At 42.8% G+C, this 17,743-nt stretch overlaps 1 protein-coding gene across 2 annotated transcripts in view; it reads right to left on the bottom strand.

The window, feature by feature from the left end:
• The window catches only part of EMILIN2 (elastin microfibril interfacer 2), an 84,089-nt gene that overhangs the window by 9,920 nt on the left and 56,426 nt on the right, over window positions 1-17,743 (bottom strand). For both annotated transcript variants that reach the window (XM_056518516.1, XM_056518518.1), the window contains 5 exons: window positions 15,470-17,353; window positions 12,226-12,660; window positions 11,241-11,270; window positions 8,383-8,418; window positions 957-1,088 (listed from right to left, as the gene is read on the bottom strand). In XM_056518516.1, coding sequence (XP_056374491.1) covers window positions 957-1,088; window positions 8,383-8,418; window positions 11,241-11,270; window positions 12,226-12,660; window positions 15,470-17,353 — 2,517 coding nt within the window. The remainder of the gene's footprint in view (window positions 1-956; window positions 1,089-8,382; window positions 8,419-11,240; window positions 11,271-12,225; window positions 12,661-15,469; window positions 17,354-17,743) is intronic.

The following is a 17,743-nucleotide window of genomic DNA, read 5'->3' on the forward strand; positions in this document are numbered from 1 at the left end:
ACAAGCAGCACAGATGCTGAGATCAGCATCACAAGGCTGCGAGGGACTCTTAATCTAACTATATCAATGGCATTTATCCAGTTATATCTGCAAATGAAAAAGTATATTACCACTACAATGGAAATAAAGTACAAAAGGTACCCTATCACACATAAGTACAAGAGTTTAAAGTATAAGACAATGCAAAGCTCAACACAGACTACTATTAACATGTGACAAATCTGTTGCAGAAACTTCTGTAATTGCTCCCTTTATCCTAATTCATGGATGTGCTACAGGAAGAACCCCAATCAGATTTATGGAACCGATTTGACATTTCTTCTGAATATCTGTCTTGTGTGACTATACCCTAAGTCTGCAAACTGCCCATGTTGTTTCCTAGACCTATGTGCTCACGTGATAATAGGGATGACTATTGTCTTGGAGATATGGGCCGGCATTTATCATTGTAGGTGTAAGTGAAGCATTTTTTTTACACCTTTTTTTGTGTGTGCCGGTAATGTGTAGGAGCACCAAATTTGATTTGATAAATTTTGTGCAGGTCACATTTTCTGAAATTTCTCTCTTCACATACACCAAAAAGCTAAGCTAAGTCTGGGCTGGTGTAGTTTTAGAGACTTTTCAGTGGCTTTGCGCCTTTTTTGCGCCTTTTTACAAAAAGCCGCAGTTCATAAATCCCTTCCATATCATGTGTATTGCAAAATCAGTGGATTGCAACTCAAAATCAGCAGAAATGTGTAAACCGAAAGGTGGATAAAAGGCGCAAATAAACCCTGCTAGCGCCTTTTTTGCGCCTTTTCTAAACACAAGAAACAGTCTAAAGGCAATGATAAATGTCGGCCATGGTATGTGCAGAAAAACATTGTCCAAAAATTTCTTCTCAGAATTTCTGCATATAAACGTGTTTAAAGGGTTGTATTTAAGGTGCTAAAATTTTACACATTCCAGGATGTTACCTGTCTCAGGGTTATAGTGCCCGCCATCATTAACTAGAACATTATTAAAGAGAATGAAGCCGACATCTAAAGAGCTGGGTTTTTCAGTCAGTCCGGCGGAGAACGATAACTGGACAGTTGTAGCGCTGGCTCCTTGACAAAGAAAAAATAAGAATCTGTTAGAAAGATTTCTTCCAAAATTTTACATGAGAAGTAAAAATTTGTCAGCTGAACATTTAAATTGTCTAGTGACATACTGTAGAATGGAGGTTCAGATCCAAATGTTACCTTTGAATATGTTATAGAGGAGCTGGACTTACAAAAGATGCATTTTTCCTGTCTTTATTTGCAATCCTGATTTTTTTCCATGCTGCTCTGACCTTTTCATGATGACCCCTCAGGAAAATTGTAAATTAGATCCCATTGGGAATTCTCATCCTGTTATATGTATTACATACACTCCCTCCCCACAGTGTTATCATTGTCTCATCACAGTTGTTACGCCGAGCGCTCCGGGTCCCCGCTCCTCCCCGGAGCGCTCGCTTCACTCCCTCCGCTGCAGCGCTCCGGTCACGTCCTCTGACCCGGGGCGCTGCGATCCCGCTGCCAGCCGGGATGCGATTCGCGATGCGGGTAGCGCCCGCTCGCGATGCGCACCCCGGCTCCCCTACCTGACTCGCTCCCCGTCTGTTCTGTCCCGGCGCGCGCGGCCCCGCTCCCTAGGGCGCGCGCGCGCCGGGTCTCTGCGATTTAAAGGGCCACTGCGCCGCTGATTGGCGCAGTGGTTCCAATTAGGGTTTTCACCTGTGCACTTCCCTATATTACCTCACTTCCCTTGCACTCCCTTGCCGGATCTTGTTGCCTTAGTGCCAGTGAAAGCGTTCCTTGTGTGTTCCTTGCCTGTGTTTCCAGACCTTCTGCCGTTGCCCCTGACTACGATCCTTGCTGCCTGCCCCGACCTTCTGCTACGTCCGACCTTGCTTCTGCCTACTCCCTTGTACCGCGCCTATCTTCAGCAGCCAGAGAGGTGAGCCGTTGCTAGTGGATACGACCTGGTCACTACCGCCGCAGCAAGACCATCCCGCTTTGCGGCGGGCTCTGGTGAAAACCAGTAGTGGCTTAGAACCGGTCCACTAGCACGGTCCACGCCAATCCCTCTCTGGCACAGAGGGTCCACTACCTGCCAGCCGGCATCGTGACAGTAGATCCGGCCATGGATCCCGCTGAAGTTCCTCTGCCAGTTGTCGCTGACCTCACCACGGTGGTCGCCCAGCAGTCACAACAGATAGCGCAACAAGGCCAACAGCTGTCTCAACTGACCGTTATGCTACAACAGTTGCTACCACAGCTTCAGCAGTCATCTCCTCCGCCAGCTCCTGCACCTCCTCCGCAGCGAGTGGCCGCTCCTGGGATACGCTTATCCTTGCCGGATAAATTTGATGGGGACTCTAAGTTTTGCCGTGGCTTTCTTTCCCAATGTTCCCTGCATCTGGAGATGATGTCGGACCTGTTTCCCACTGAAAGGTCTAAGGTGGCTTTCGTAGTCAGTCTTCTGTCCGGAAAAGCCCTGTCATGGGCCACACCGCTCTGGGACCGCAATGACCCCGTCACTGCCTCTGTACACTCCTTCTTCTCGGAAATCCGAAGTGTCTTTGAGGAACCTGCCCGAGCCTCTTCTGCTGAGACTGCCCTGTTGAACCTGGTCCAGGGTAATTCTTCCGTTGGCGAGTATGCCGTACAATTCCGTACACTTGCTTCAGAATTGTCCTGGAATAATGAGGCCCTCTGCGCGACCTTCAAAAAAGGCCTATCCAGCAACATTAAAGATGTTCTGGCCGCACGAGAAATTCCTGCTAATCTACATGAACTTATTCACCTAGCCACTCGCATTGACATGCGTTTTTCTGAAAGGCGTCAGGAACTCCGCCAAGATATGGACTCTGTTCGCACGAGGCGTTTCGTCTCCTCGGCTCCTCTCTCCTCTGGTCCCCTGCAATCTGTTCCTGTGCCTCCCGCCGTGGAGGCTATGCAGGTCGACCGGTCTCGCCTGACACCTCAAGAGAGGACACGACGCCGTATGGAGAACCTCTGCCTGTACTGTGCTAGTACCGAACACTTCCTGAGGGATTGTCCTATCCGTCCTCCCCGCCTGGAAAGACGTACGCTGACTCCGCACAAAGGTGAGACAGTCCTTGATGTCTACTCTGCTTCTCCACGTCTTACTGTGCCTGTGCGGATGTCTGCCTCTGCCTTCTCCTTCTCTACAGTGGCCTTCTTGGACTCTGGATCTGCAGGAAATTTTATTTTGGCCTCTCTCGTCAACAGGTTCAACATCCCGGTGACCAGTCTCGCCAGACCCCTCTACATCAATTGTGTAAATAATGAAAGATTGGACTGTACCATACGTTTCCGCACGGAGCCCCTTCTTATGAGCATCGGATCTCATCATGAGAGGATTGAACTTTTGGTCCTCCCCAATTGCACCTCGGAGATTCTCCTTGGACTTCCCTGGCTTCAACTTCATTCCCCAACCCTGGATTGGTCCACTGGGGAGATCAAGAGTTGGGGGTCCTCTTGTTCCAAGAACTGTCTAAAACCGGTTCCCAGTAACCCTTGCCGTAACTCTGTGGTTCCTCCAGTAACCGGTCTCCCTAAGGCCTATATGGACTTCGCGGATGTTTTCTGCAAAAAACAAGCTGAGACTCTACCTCCTCACAGGCCTTATGATTGCCCTATCGACCTCCTCCCGGGTACTACTCCACCCCGGGGCAGAATTTATCCTCTCTCTGCCCCAGAGACTCTTGCCATGTCCGAATACGTCCAGGAGAATCTAAAAAAGGGCTTTATCCGTAAATCCTCCTCTCCTGCCGGAGCCGGATTTTTCTTTGTGTCCAAAAAAGATGGCTCCCTACGTCCTTGCATTGACTACCGCGGTCTTAATAAAATCACGGTTAAGAACCGCTACCCCTTACCCCTCATCTCTGAACTCTTTGATCGCCTCCAAGGTGCCCACATCTTCACTAAATTGGACTTAAGAGGCGCCTATAACCTCATCCGCATCAGAGAGGGGGACGAGTGGAAAACGGCATTTAACACCAGAGATGGACACTTTGAGTATCTGGTCATGCCCTTTGGACTGTGCAATGCCCCTGCCGTCTTCCAAGACTTTGTCAATGAAATTTTTCGTGATCTGTTATACTCCTGTGTTGTTGTATATCTGGACGATATCCTAATTTTTTCTGCCAATCTAGAAGAACACCGCCAGCATGTCCGTATGGTTCTTCAGAGACTTCGTGACAACCAACTCTATGCCAAAATTGAGAAATGTCTGTTTGAATGCCAATCTCTTCCTTTTCTAGGATATTTGGTCTCTGGCCAGGGACTACAGATGGATCCAGACAAACTCTCTGCCGTCTTAGATTGGCCACGCCCCTCCGGACTCCGTGCTATCCAACGCTTTTTGGGGTTCGCCAATTATTACAGGCAATTTATTCCACATTTTTCTACCATTGTGGCTCCTATCGTGGCTTTAACCAAAAAAAATGCTGATCCCAAGTCCTGGCCTCCTCAAGCAGAAGATCTCCTTCCATGGGCCGAATTCTCGTATAACTTCAGGGTCTCTGAATCTTCCTCCAAATCCCCATTTTTCGTGGTGTACGGCCGTCACCCTCTTCCCCCCCTCCCTACCCCCTTGCCCTCTGGTCTGCCCGCTGTGGATGAAATTTCTCGTGACCTTTCCATTATATGGAGAGAGACCCAAAATTCTCTCTTACAGGCTTCTTCACGCATGAAGAGGTTCGCGGATAAGAAAAGAAGAGCTCCCCCCGTTTTTTCCCCTGGAGACAAGGTATGGCTCTCCGCTAAATATGTCCGCTTCCGTGTCCCTAGCTACAAGTTGGGACCACGCTATCTTGGTCCTTTCAAAATTTTGTGTCAAATTAATCCTGTCTCTTATAAACTTCTTCTTCCTCCTTCTCTTCGCATCCCTAATGCCTTTCACGTCTCTCTTCTCAAACCACTCATCCTCAACCGTTTTTCTCCCAAATCTGTTCCTCCCACTCCTGTTTCCGGCTCCTCGGACGTCTTCTCGGTCAAGGAAATTTTGGCTGCCAAAAAGGTCAGAGGGAAAAATTTTTTTTTAGTAGACTGGGAGGGTTGTGGTCCTGAAGAGAGATCCTGGGAACCTGAGGACAACATCCTTGACAAAAGTCTGCTCCTCAGGTTCTCAGGCTCCAAGAAGAGGGGGAGACCCAAGGGGGGGGGTACTGTTACGCCGAGCGCTCCGGGTCCCCGCTCCTCCCCGGAGCGCTCGCTTCACTCCCTCCGCTGCAGCGCTCCGGTCACGTCCTCTGACCCGGGGCGCTGCGATCCCGCTGCCAGCCGGGATGCGATTCGCGATGCGGGTAGCGCCCGCTCGCGATGCGCACCCCGGCTCCCCTACCTGACTCGCTCCCCGTCTGTTCTGTCCCGGCGCGCGCGGCCCCGCTCCCTAGGGCGCGCGCGCGCCGGGTCTCTGCGATTTAAAGGGCCACTGCGCCGCTGATTGGCGCAGTGGTTCCAATTAGGGTTTTCACCTGTGCACTTCCCTATATTACCTCACTTCCCTTGCACTCCCTTGCCGGATCTTGTTGCCTTAGTGCCAGTGAAAGCGTTCCTTGTGTGTTCCTTGCCTGTGTTTCCAGACCTTCTGCCGTTGCCCCTGACTACGATCCTTGCTGCCTGCCCCGACCTTCTGCTACGTCCGACCTTGCTTCTGCCTACTCCCTTGTACCGCGCCTATCTTCAGCAGCCAGAGAGGTGAGCCGTTGCTAGTGGATACGACCTGGTCACTACCGCCGCAGCAAGACCATCCCGCTTTGCGGCGGGCTCTGGTGAAAACCAGTAGTGGCTTAGAACCGGTCCACTAGCACGGTCCACGCCAATCCCTCTCTGGCACAGAGGGTCCACTACCTGCCAGCCGGCATCGTGACAACAGTACACCGTTTAACGGAACAGTAAAGTCAGTTCCCTCCTGAGATATATAATCGGAAAGTATATGTCCAAGTGGTAACTGGGGAAAAACAGCTGTCAGGGCAAATCTTAGCTACTGCTATGTATAGGAGACAGAGCAGGGCTGGATTGTGTGCATGGAATCTATTAGCCTATCTCTGTCCTCCAGAGGATCCATACTTCCCCAAAAGGTAAATCAAGGCGTCCTTTTTATCTCAGCAGCAGTTCTGTGCTTAGTGTAACCTCAATCTTGCTGTGCTGCTTCTGTGGATTTCCTTTCTGCTCACAGCACTTTGCAAACCCAGTGCATGGGAACCCCTTCTCCCCCCACGTCCTATATAGTAGTACACTGTAAATCATTCTCCAGTACAGTGCAGCCTGTTTAGCCCAGTACAGTTTCACCAACACCATGCCATGGCATAACAGTTAGGAGAAGGTGCTGTGACGGATCACACAACTAAGGGAAATTAAGTGTCTGTGTGTATTAAAGGCAAACAGCTTTTGCTCCCCAACTCCCCTGCCTTAAATGGAGAGAATGAGAAATAGCTGTGCACAATGGAGGGGGTTCTCAGGGACTCCATAACAGCAGCGAGTGAACAAAAATCACATTTGTTACCACTCTTAGGGGTTAACTTAAAATATCATGCAGGTTTACAAGAATTTTTAGAAACAACAGGTACGCTTTAAAATATTTAAAGTGGAATGTCTAAAAGGGTGATAGCTTTAAATTATTACGTGCCTATATGTTAAGTTACTGGGATCCTATGTTTTATACAGAGCTGTAAGCTAAAGATCAATAAGAAATTTTAGAACCTAAAATTCCAAAGCAACTAGAAAGCCACTGGAAAATGAAAAATGGGGTATGACAATACCGCACATGATCTGAGAGCTCTACACATATGGGTATTGTGACATGTTTGGGAAAGAGAATTTAGAACTTCGAGTGTTATGAAAAACAGGAAGCAACTCAGATAAGTCATTTCACAAGGTCTTTCCAGCTGGCTGGGTTAACTAGGACAATGAAAAGACTTGTTATCATCCATAACAAAGCAACTCTATGTAATTTTATACTAATCTAACACCAAATAAAATTGCAGCAGAAATACATGGGTATTGTGGGTAAAAAAAAACACTACTACATCAAATGGATGAAGTTAAAATGTAACTTTTGTTAAAAATTAATTTTTGACATGTTGTACAGACATGTCAAAAGTGAAGATCGGTTAGGGTCTCAGTGCAGAGACCCCCACTGATTGTTAGTTATAGCTGGCTTAGCGTGTGTGACTGATGGGCTCCATTATAGTATATGGAGCCTGCCTGATGTAGTCAGTCAAATGATGCACTGAGCTAGAGAGTTGGGAGCATTGATGCATTCTGCACCAAGCTATGACTAATGATTGGAGGGGTCTCAGCAGTGACCTCAACCGATCTTAACTTTTAAGTTTCGTGACCCACGGGTGTATGGCGGGACCACAGGTGTAGTGGTGTGAGTAGTGGGATCAGATGGTATTAACCCCGGGGTCAAGATGGTATTAACCCCTAGTGTTCGTGACGCCAGTGTGATTTTAGGGTTCTGGAACACCACATGCCCGGTTTCTCCACTATCCCAGTTGCTAGTAGTGAAATGAGAGTCCACAACCAGTTATGGTCAAATGGAGGCTTTACTGAGTATAAGACAGATGGAATTATCTTCACAGCTAAGGCCAGATTTCCCAGAGAGATGGCCAGGACCCAGAAGCACCCCGCAGATTGCTGGACCAATATACTTGTAATTAACTTGACTTGAGATTGGACTTTACTTGACCATATGCAGGACTTGACTAGTTTCAGTGACAGCAGACACAAACTTGAGACTTACTGGAATGACTGTAGCTTTTGGGGTCTTCCAGATGCTGATCACTTGCACTGAGATCTCTGGTTGCTGTGCTCAGTAACAGATGGAATCTGAGTAGAAGTGAATTGTAATGGCCGCCCCTTTATATAGTGGGGGCTGGACTAAAGACCATTGCTCAAGCTGCGGGTCATAGGTTAAGCTGGTGCCCTCCAGGAGAACATGTGACAACAAATCATGTGACTGCATAACATAACATGTGACAGACTTACACAGGTCCTTTGTACTATCTATACATTAGGAGACTGTCTAGGCATTAAAGTGATATACACAACATTCTGGAAAAAACAGGGGGAGACCTCGCATGGGAGCCCCCAGGTCACTGAGGGTCTCAATCTGACAGGGCCTAAGGGAAGTACAGGACCATGTCCTGTACTGGGACATCACATAAGGGTCTGTGCAACATGTCAAAATGCTTTAAGAAATGTCTTGTTCTGAACAGTAGTATAGTCTGTACAGCCATTGGTTATGTGGCCCTGGACTATTTATAGACAGTATTTTCATATTATTGCACCAAATTGACCCAGTGGGTTCATTGAAGGTTATTGTGTATGAATAATGCATTACCTCTAGATTCTGAAAATGTAGGGATTGATATTTCATCTGAAAAATAAAAAATATATCCAATATTATCCAATTTGCAGTACAAACATGTTCTAAACATGAAATACATAAAATCTGGAAAATCTATTAAACTACATTATTTAAAACCTACCTGTCACTTTAATAAATAAATCAAATGATTTATTATATTTTCAATAACAAGCTTATGAAACTGTTCAGATGTAGAATTTGAGGACTTTTCACTACTCCTGGCTCTTTTAGGAAATTGTTGCACACCCTATGAAATAACAATTCTAGAACATTTTTTGTTCTTGCACTGTAATGTTCCTCAGTTATTCCTCGTGAAGGTTTAATAAAAATAAAAGGAGAATAATGATCAGTTGTCAAAGGTGTGTGTCTACTCCTGGCAGTATCCAATCACTGCTGACACTTAGTGTAAGGACATGCCCCTAACTGGTAACCCCTCCCCTCCCCCCCCCCCTCACCACCACCAGTTGTCACTTTATTTATAAATTTCCTGGAGGAAAAAGGAAGGATAAAGGCATTTCAGCATTGTCATTTTAAAGGAAATACAAGTATTTACTAAAACAGTCAAGTCAAGAGACTTAGCAGGTGTCAATGCAAGAAAAAAGTGGTCAGTACATGCTTCTCCAGAGCAGTGGTGCGCTACAACAATTCTCTACTGACATTGCTTTTAAACCGAAACATTCGCTGGAAAAATTTCCCTGCTTGGTGACATAAGCCACTGGCATACGTAATCTGGAGAACCCTACTGCACTTTATTATGTCTATTACAATATTCCACACAATGATAAAAAAAAAAGATATGCCAACAAAACCCAAACAAGAGTAAGTAAATAAGACCTAAGCATTTCTAACCAAGGAAAGTGGCCTTTCACATAATTCCCATGGTGGGGTTCAAAACCTAATTTTTACTAGAGACAATTTCTATAGAAATGAACACACATTTAGGGAAAAAATTATTCACCGCTTCTCCAAAAATGTACAAAGCTTGAGAATGTTAGTAAACATTTTGATCCAGTTGTATAACCCAACTTGTCACTTCATGTCCTCCTTATTGAAGTGGATCCCTAACCTAAAAGGCATAGCGCTACATGGCAAGCATCACCACCGCAACCCATAGGGGGAGCAACTTTGTGGTCAAGCAACCCCACTGCTGCCAGACAAAGCCCTGTGGCTCTATTCTATAGTACATAAATCATTTTACATATATCAGCCTATAAATATACTTTTTGTAATGTCAGAGGAAACCAAAGAACCTGGGGGAAACCCAACAAACAGAGAAAACATAAAATCTCTATGAAGATGTCATTGACTGGGTTTAAATTTAAGACCCGAGTTCTGCAACACAAAAATGCCATCCACTGAGCCAAACAAGATGTTTCTTGATGCTGCAACATGTTTATTTTGTCATTTTTAGTGATCTTTATCTGTTCTTTATTAATCTGATTGTTCTGTATTGTAAACGTGATCACATTAATCTTAAAGTGAAATACATATTACATTTATGTGTAAAAAATAAAAATAAGAACAATCTTAAAAAACTATGTAAAATAAAAAAAATTAAGATATTTAACTATTTGTGTTTCCTTAACATTTTTATATTAAAGACCAAGATTAATTTTTAAATTAAAAATATCTGCATGAAAATTAAAGTAAAATGTTGGCTTTGGGCTCTGTACTATTGTGTAAATCATTTAACCCTATTTAAATGCTGTTATTTGGAGAAATGTTGGCAAAGCCCTGCACAGCTATTCTCATGAGTAATGCTTTGCCTCATACCGGATGAAAACCTACAGGAGGTAAGTTATTTTGTAGGGTCTGAACTTATAGTTAAATAAATATACAGCCATGTAGTCACCAAAAAGTGAATGATGTTTAACATTTCAAGAAGAAGAGTGGTTTTCTTTTAGTTGGTGTAAATTTCAGCACTTAGAAAGTAGTAAAGAATAAATTGTGACAAATCATTATGTAGGATTCTACATTAGTGTTATTACTAAGTGCAGGGTGGGGCCTGTTTGCCAACTATATGCATATGTACATGCACTTTTAGCATTTAGAGAGTAAGTTCTGTACCTGGTTCAATACCTGTGTTGCTTAAAACTATCATAGTAGCCAAACCAGTCTCATAAGAGAGTTTTCTTCCTTACTCTCATCTTTGAGGGGAGAACTAATTTGTTTATGTGGTATAGAAAGGATGGCATCAATAAATAGCAGGACAGTAGCTCAAAATGCAGCATGGCCGCTCACAGGTTGGCAGCTTAATCCTGAAGGACTGAGGTTCTTAGTTCAAATTTGACCAAGAGCAGCACATGAGTAGAGTATGTATGTTTTTGGTTGGTGTCATACAGGTACTTTATTTCCTTCCAAACACTTCTGATTGGCCAATTTGATAGGAAGCCAGTTGACCTTAGTATGTGTCTGAGACAGGGATATTATATCATGAGCCCCAATCTTTAGCCAAACTGATTTATGTTGACAATCTCTATACAGTGCTGTGAAACAGGTTGGTGCTATACAAGTAAAGTAAAATAAATAATAAACATATTTTGCTATGAAGTCCAGTGCTGTTGTGTTCATATACCTTTCCATAGATGATAGAACTGTTACAAACTATTGGACCAATAGCCAATAAGACTGGATTGAAAACCATTTATGGTCTCTGCTAATTTTCATGCATACGGGCAATCACATCTGTCACATTTATGTGATTCCTGAGAACCCTTCTTACTGTATTGATAAGATACCAAGACAGAGGCGTGATAAAGGAAGGACATAGATCATTAGGAAGACCTAGGACATGTGTTTCATAAAATTCAGACATCCTATCCCATTGTTACCTTTTGTATCTTTGGCTGGCTTGGGATATCCTGTAAGAGAAAGCAGGTTTTTGGTAAGCAGTGTATATATGCTGTTACTTATTTAGCTTATTCTCAATTACCAACTTAAAAAGTTATTTCCACCATAAGAAGTTGTCCTTTATCCACATAACTCCTGGGACCCCCACCTATCATGAGAACAGAGGAGAAATTTCTCTGGAATAAATGAAGTGCACCACACATGCACATCCAGTGCTGCATTAATTCTCTATTGGGCTTTCAAGTGCTAAGCTCAACAATGCTCAGCAGCCCCCCAGAGAATGAATGGATCGCTGGCCGTGTTGACGTGGTCATTCCGCGGACAACTTTCTTCCTATTCTTTTGATGGGTGGGGTCCCAGCAGTTGGACCCCCACTGATCAGCTGATTATTCCCTATCATGTGGATAGGGGACAATGTCTTGAGATTGGAAGTTTACTGCTGGGATGTGCCTGTGCTGAACACTGACCTTAGAACTTGCAATGTATATAAAAACTAAGGACAGGACACAATAACATCATTGAGTAATTCTTTAAGTTCCAGTTACGACTCACTCAACTAATGTTCTGTGCTAAGAGCTCAAAGTTCTCAATGTAAGCAGTGTATCAGTGTAAATGGACTCTGAGAACTGGTTCAACAAAGTAAAGAATCTGAGACATGTGGTTCTCACAATGTTTTTAAATTCCAGTTGTTGATCGACTATTTATAACTAAAGAAAGGAACATAAAAAAAATGGTACTAAGTCAGAATGCTTATAATATAAAGTGTAAGTGATTTGTATTTTTAAATACAAGGTATGGATATGGATAAACTGGTTATAAACTGCAGTAAAGAGTGAGCAAGGTTAGCAAACCTAGGTGGAAGACACATACACCTAAAGCTGGCCACTGATACACTGATGTAGCCTGTACAGACTTAAAGGTGCTAAGGTCATGAATAGACAGTAATATTAAGCATATCCAACTTGCCTGGTGCTCCAGCAAAACCTTTTGACATCTGCATATCTTGCTCTCCATTAGCACCTTGTGGCCTTGCTGATCCAGTTTGTACCATTCTACCAGGTGGGCCTGCTTGACCATGCTCTAAAATGACTCCATTGCGGGGAGGAACCAATGGTATAACAACAGACCCTGAAGAGGTAGGTGGCTCTGGTTTGGTTGGTGGTTGCTTTGGCTTTGTGTTGCTAGGATCTAGAGGTAGTTGTGGTTGTCCTGGCTGGGATGGGGACTTCGGCTTGGTTGGATACAAAGGTTCTTGAGGTTCTACAGGCTGTTGAGGAATTGAAGGAACTATGGGTACCTGGGGGTATATTGGCTCTTGAGGAACTTGTGGGTATTTTGGTTCACCTGTTGCTCTTGGTGGAGGTATAACCTTAATTTGTACTGTGTGTTTTGGAGTGGATCCTAAATGAAGAAAAAAAAAGAACACGTTGTAGGCTAATGTGCAGTACATGTGAATACAAACCTTTCATTTAATGAGGTCATGCAAACCTAATATTCCTCTAAACATCTTATCTTTACTAAGGGATCGTAGAAGAACTTTACAAGTACTACAAAGTATGAGCATCTCACTTTCACAGCACTTGTTTGACAAAAGAAAAAGAGGGTGTGAATTGAAAATAACACAATATTTAATTAGCTATGTCCTCTGTTCTATGTCAAATGTGCTTTTGGAACAAAAAAAATTCCAATAGAGTTGTATCATTAAACAGCTCAAAAAAGGCAAAAGAATAATGAAATCTTGCGGAGTAACAATATTCCAGTATAGTTTTGACTACACAAATTTTCCCTTTTACATTTTATAAAATAAAAAAAATGTACCTTAGCTACTAACATTAGAGAAGGGTTAAAGAGTTGTCTGGACAGCATGTATTCTATGTATCCTCTCAAGGAGGGGGTGATTAAAACACAAAACAAAAAACAAACAAACACTTACCTTCCTTGCTCTTGTGCCACTGCCAGTCTTACATAGCTCCAGTCACTGCTGTGCAGCGCTTTCGAGTAATGTGATCTCACTTGCCACCTTAGCCACTTATTGGCTGAGTTGGCGTGTGATGTCACATCCTGAAACCCAGAAGTGCTGCAAAGCAGAGACCAGAGCTCTGTAATACAGGCAACAGTAAAGGAACAAGAAGAAGAGTTTGTTTTTTATGTGTAACCTCAACAAGCCCCTTGTTTGCCTTGTCTGTTATTTCTGCTTAGCTCCATTCAAGTAAACAGGGATGAGTTGAAATATTAAAACACAAAGGCAAACAAAGGACTTATTTCTTTAAATAATGTTTTATAATCTCATATAACCCAAATCAAATCTAACAAGAAACAGCGTTCGGCACAACAACACACTATGTAGGGGACACAGTGGGTTAACAACCAGGTACTGACTCGAAGCACTAAAAATCCACAGTCCAGGATGCTCATCTCCATGAAGTCCATTAAACCACAAGTATAGAGAAGAGAAACAAGTGGCACTCACCGGATGTAGTACAGTGCAAATTACAAGAGGAGCACAGAGGCTGTCAGTACCAGCATGGCTACTGTTGTTTCATGTGCTCGGAGCATGAAACAGCTGTAACTATGCTGGTACTGCTAGCATCCATGCTCCCCTGCATTTAATGGATTTTGCAATAAACTACAAATAAATTGAATATTTAGCATAAGGTCCAGTGAGTGCCACTTGCTTCTCTTCTCCATATTAATTTTTTAAAGCCAAGCTATTCCTTTGCTACAGAAAGATGGTGCACTTTAATTCAACTATGTAAACACATTTAGATGAAAATATTCTAAACATACAATTGTTGAAAGTTATAGTTTTGATGTAACACCTATGCTACACTGATCAGCCATAACATTAAAGGAGTAGTGCAGTGAAAAATAACTAATACCCTATCCAAAGGATAGGGTATAAGTTATAGATTGCGAGGGTCTGACCGCTGGGACCCCCGTGATCTCCTGAATGGGGCCCCGGCAGTCTGCTGGAAGCGGCAATTCCGATCCCACGCAGGAAGCCTCGGCTGACACGCCCCCTCCATGTATCTCTATGGGATACATGGAGAGGGCATGTTGGCCGCCGTTCTGTGTGAGGGTCAGCACACACTCTTCCAGCAGACTTCCGAGGCCCTGTTCAGGAGATCGCAGGGGTTTCCAACAGTGTATCCTTTCACTACACTACTCCTTTAAAACTACTTACAGATGAAGAGAATAACATTAAATTATATTGTGGAAATGTTGCCAGTTAAGGAAGTGTGTTATATTTGGCAGCCACAGTCAGTGGTTTAACTTGATGTGTTGGAACCAGATAAAAGTGGGCAGGTGTAAGGAACAGTCTTTGAAAAAGGACAAATTGTGACGGCCAGATTACTAGGTCAGAGAATCTCCAAAATAGTGTTTTGTGGGGTGTTCTTAGTATGCAGTGGTTAGTACATACTAAAAGGAGTCCAATGAGGTGAAAGGATCATGGTTGACTAAGTCTCAGGGCAGGAAATAAAGGTTAGCCTATCTGGTTCATGTCCTACAGAAGAGCTATTGTAGCACAAGTTGCTGAATAAAATTATTGCTAGCTATGATAAAAATATGTCAGAACACAAAATGCATTACAGCTTTACAGCTTACTGCATATGGTTGCCACACTCTGGTCAGAGTGCCCATTCGGACAGCTGTCAACTACCAAAAGTGCCAGAAATGGGTACATTAATATAAAAATGGAAGAATTTAAAGTAATAACTTGCCCTTCAAATTGACAATCCAATCCATCCTGTAGGATGTTCTGTGAAATCTAAACCATGGGTGGTCCCACCTTGCAACTTACAGGATCTGCTGCTAAGGTCATGATGCCAGATATCACAAGACACCTACATATAGGTCAATCCATCTCTTGACACATCAGAAATAGTGTTGCAGTAGAGGGGTAGAAGGTTGTTTTGTTATAGCTGATCAGTATGTATATTAATTGTTGTAAAAATAATTAATTGTTATATATTTTAATAAATCAAATATATAAATGTGTTAAAATGTTAAAACTGTTTTTACTTGTTTTCTATTCAGTATTACCTCGGTGGCCTTTACAGAGTTTCCATCAGAAAAATAAAATGAAAAGTAAAACATGTAGAAAAATCTAATACAATCAAATCACCCACTACCAATTCTGTATTTACAAAACTATGTTTTCAATTTTATTTTTCAATGCAGATTCTTTTGTAAAACATATATATATTACCTTCTCCTGGTTTGCTCTTGGTAAGATCTTGTAAATCAGTTGTGATTTTGGTTATCTGTGTCTGGAACACCTGGACAGAATTCTTCAGACCATAAATGTCATTGGAATGCGATTTTATTGTCCCATTGATCCTGTTTATACAGTTCCATAAACTGGTTACATGTTTGTTAAGCCCATCTTTAATCCTTTGCAGGCTGCCAGAGATAGTGTCCAACTTTCCACATACATTTTCCAACTTTGAAACTCTGGCATCAACATTAGAAAGCTCCGTCCTAATTCCCTGAGAATTTTCAGGGCACTTCCCTTTGTTAGAAGTTAGTTCACGCTTTAGGACTTCAAAACTGTCTTGGAGATTGTTACAACAGTTGCCATTTTTAGAAGCGGAATCGGAGGTAGCGGAATCAGAGGTAGTACCAAAAGCTTTTTGGACAACATCAACTTTTGCTGACAGACCAAGCTGAGTATCAAGGAAAGTAGAATTGATGTCCTGTACCTGGTCTTTCAATGAGACAAACTTATCATTTAATAAATCAACACTGTCTTCAATCCTGTATAAATCAAATTTAACCATTCCTAGTTCAGTTTTCAATCCTTCTAAATCAGAAGTCTTGTTTTGCAGTAACTCAAATTTTTCATTCATTGTATCAGTGAGGGACTTTAAAAGAAGAGCGTTATCCAGCTGAGTCTGAACCAGTACTTCATAATTATTGTTGTAGTCATTGATGTTGCTCAAAGAGCCTTCTTTGCCATGTAGAACAGATTTCAACTCATTGTCCAGCTTCTGCACCACATTCCTCAGGTCATTAACCTCATTATAGACAGAAGTGGCGATTGAGCTGTCTGAGTCAGCAGGATGATGACTGTCTGTGCCATCACCCAACCTATTCTCCAGTAAGTGAAGTCTCTCATCTATTCGATTGCTCATGTTGTCAAAACTACTGTTTATTAAACCTCTCAAGGTGTCTTCAATATAGAAGCAATGCTCCTCTACATTTCTTTCTGAAATATTGACCTTAAACTCTAAATCAGTTAATTTTTCATTCCAAGACTGGTCTGGGGATAAGGTGCTCAAACGTTGTACCTCACTGTCTAGTCGAGCATTAAGAACCACATTGGCTTCAGCAATTCTATCAATCTTTTGACCCAAATTCTTTAGTGCAGCGTCAATGTCATTTTTGCAACAGTTTGAACCATTTTCTGGTGCAGATACGAATTGAGATCTCAGCTTGTTTATTTCATTACGGAGTTCAGTCTCTTTTTCAAGAATGAAATCTTTAACTTCAGTGCAGCTATTCTCATTCTCTTCACATTGTTGCTTAACATTGATCAGTTTATACTCACAAGAGTTTTTGAGGTCAGCCATTTTTCTGTCCATTCCTTCAAGCATCTCATTTCTCAGAGCTTCCAGTTTATCATCTATATTAGAATCCGGGGCTGTGGCTGTTGGACGATGGGACATTTCTTCAATACCTATTAGACGTTCCTCATACAAATTGATTTTTCTGGTTAGTTCGTCAAGTTGATCAGTCTTCTGTTGAAGTTCTTCTCGGGCATTTGTTAATTCAGACACTAGATCTTTTAGTCCATCCTCTTTCTCAGCACTCCCAGTGAACCCTGGTAGGTAGTACTCTGTCTTACCACCAGTAGCACTGGCTGTTGGTGTCAAGTTGTTGAGCCATGTATTTAAAAATTTACTGGCATCTTCTTGAATAGTGATCTTCAGGTTTTCATTTACACCAGACAAAGAGGTTTGCAAGTCAATAACAGATTGTGTAAGTCGGAGCATTTCCTCCTCAAGAGTCTGAATCTTTTTCTCTTGTGCTTCATTTAATTCTTGTAAATCTTTTTTAGAGTCCAAAGGTTTTTGCTTTTGTCCATTCGGTTCTAAGGTGAAATAATAAACAGTGACACATTAGCTTAAACAATGCATCTTGTCTTTAAGTTGGCGATTATGTATATTATGAGAATTAACACTATAGACTATAATGAGAGGGCCATATTTAATTGTTGAGGCCTCGTACTTTAGCCTGGAATGAAATCCTGCTATAGCATCCTTAAAGGAGTTTTCCCAGGAATTAAAATGATGGCTGCCTGGCCATCTCCAGCCTGTTTTGGCCAGTGTTGGGTGCTGAAAACAACAGAGTAAGCTGTGTCACCCAATTTGTGGAAGTCCTATTGACATGAATGGAATTTGTGCAAGTGGTTATACTGTTTGCGTAGCTTCTAGAGCTGCATAAACAATTCAGCTTCCGATGCTACGCCATTTGAGCACAT

This window comes from Hyla sarda, chromosome 5 (genome assembly GCF_029499605.1).
Source record: "Hyla sarda isolate aHylSar1 chromosome 5, aHylSar1.hap1, whole genome shotgun sequence".
Taxonomy (NCBI): domain Eukaryota; kingdom Metazoa; phylum Chordata; class Amphibia; order Anura; family Hylidae; genus Hyla; species Hyla sarda.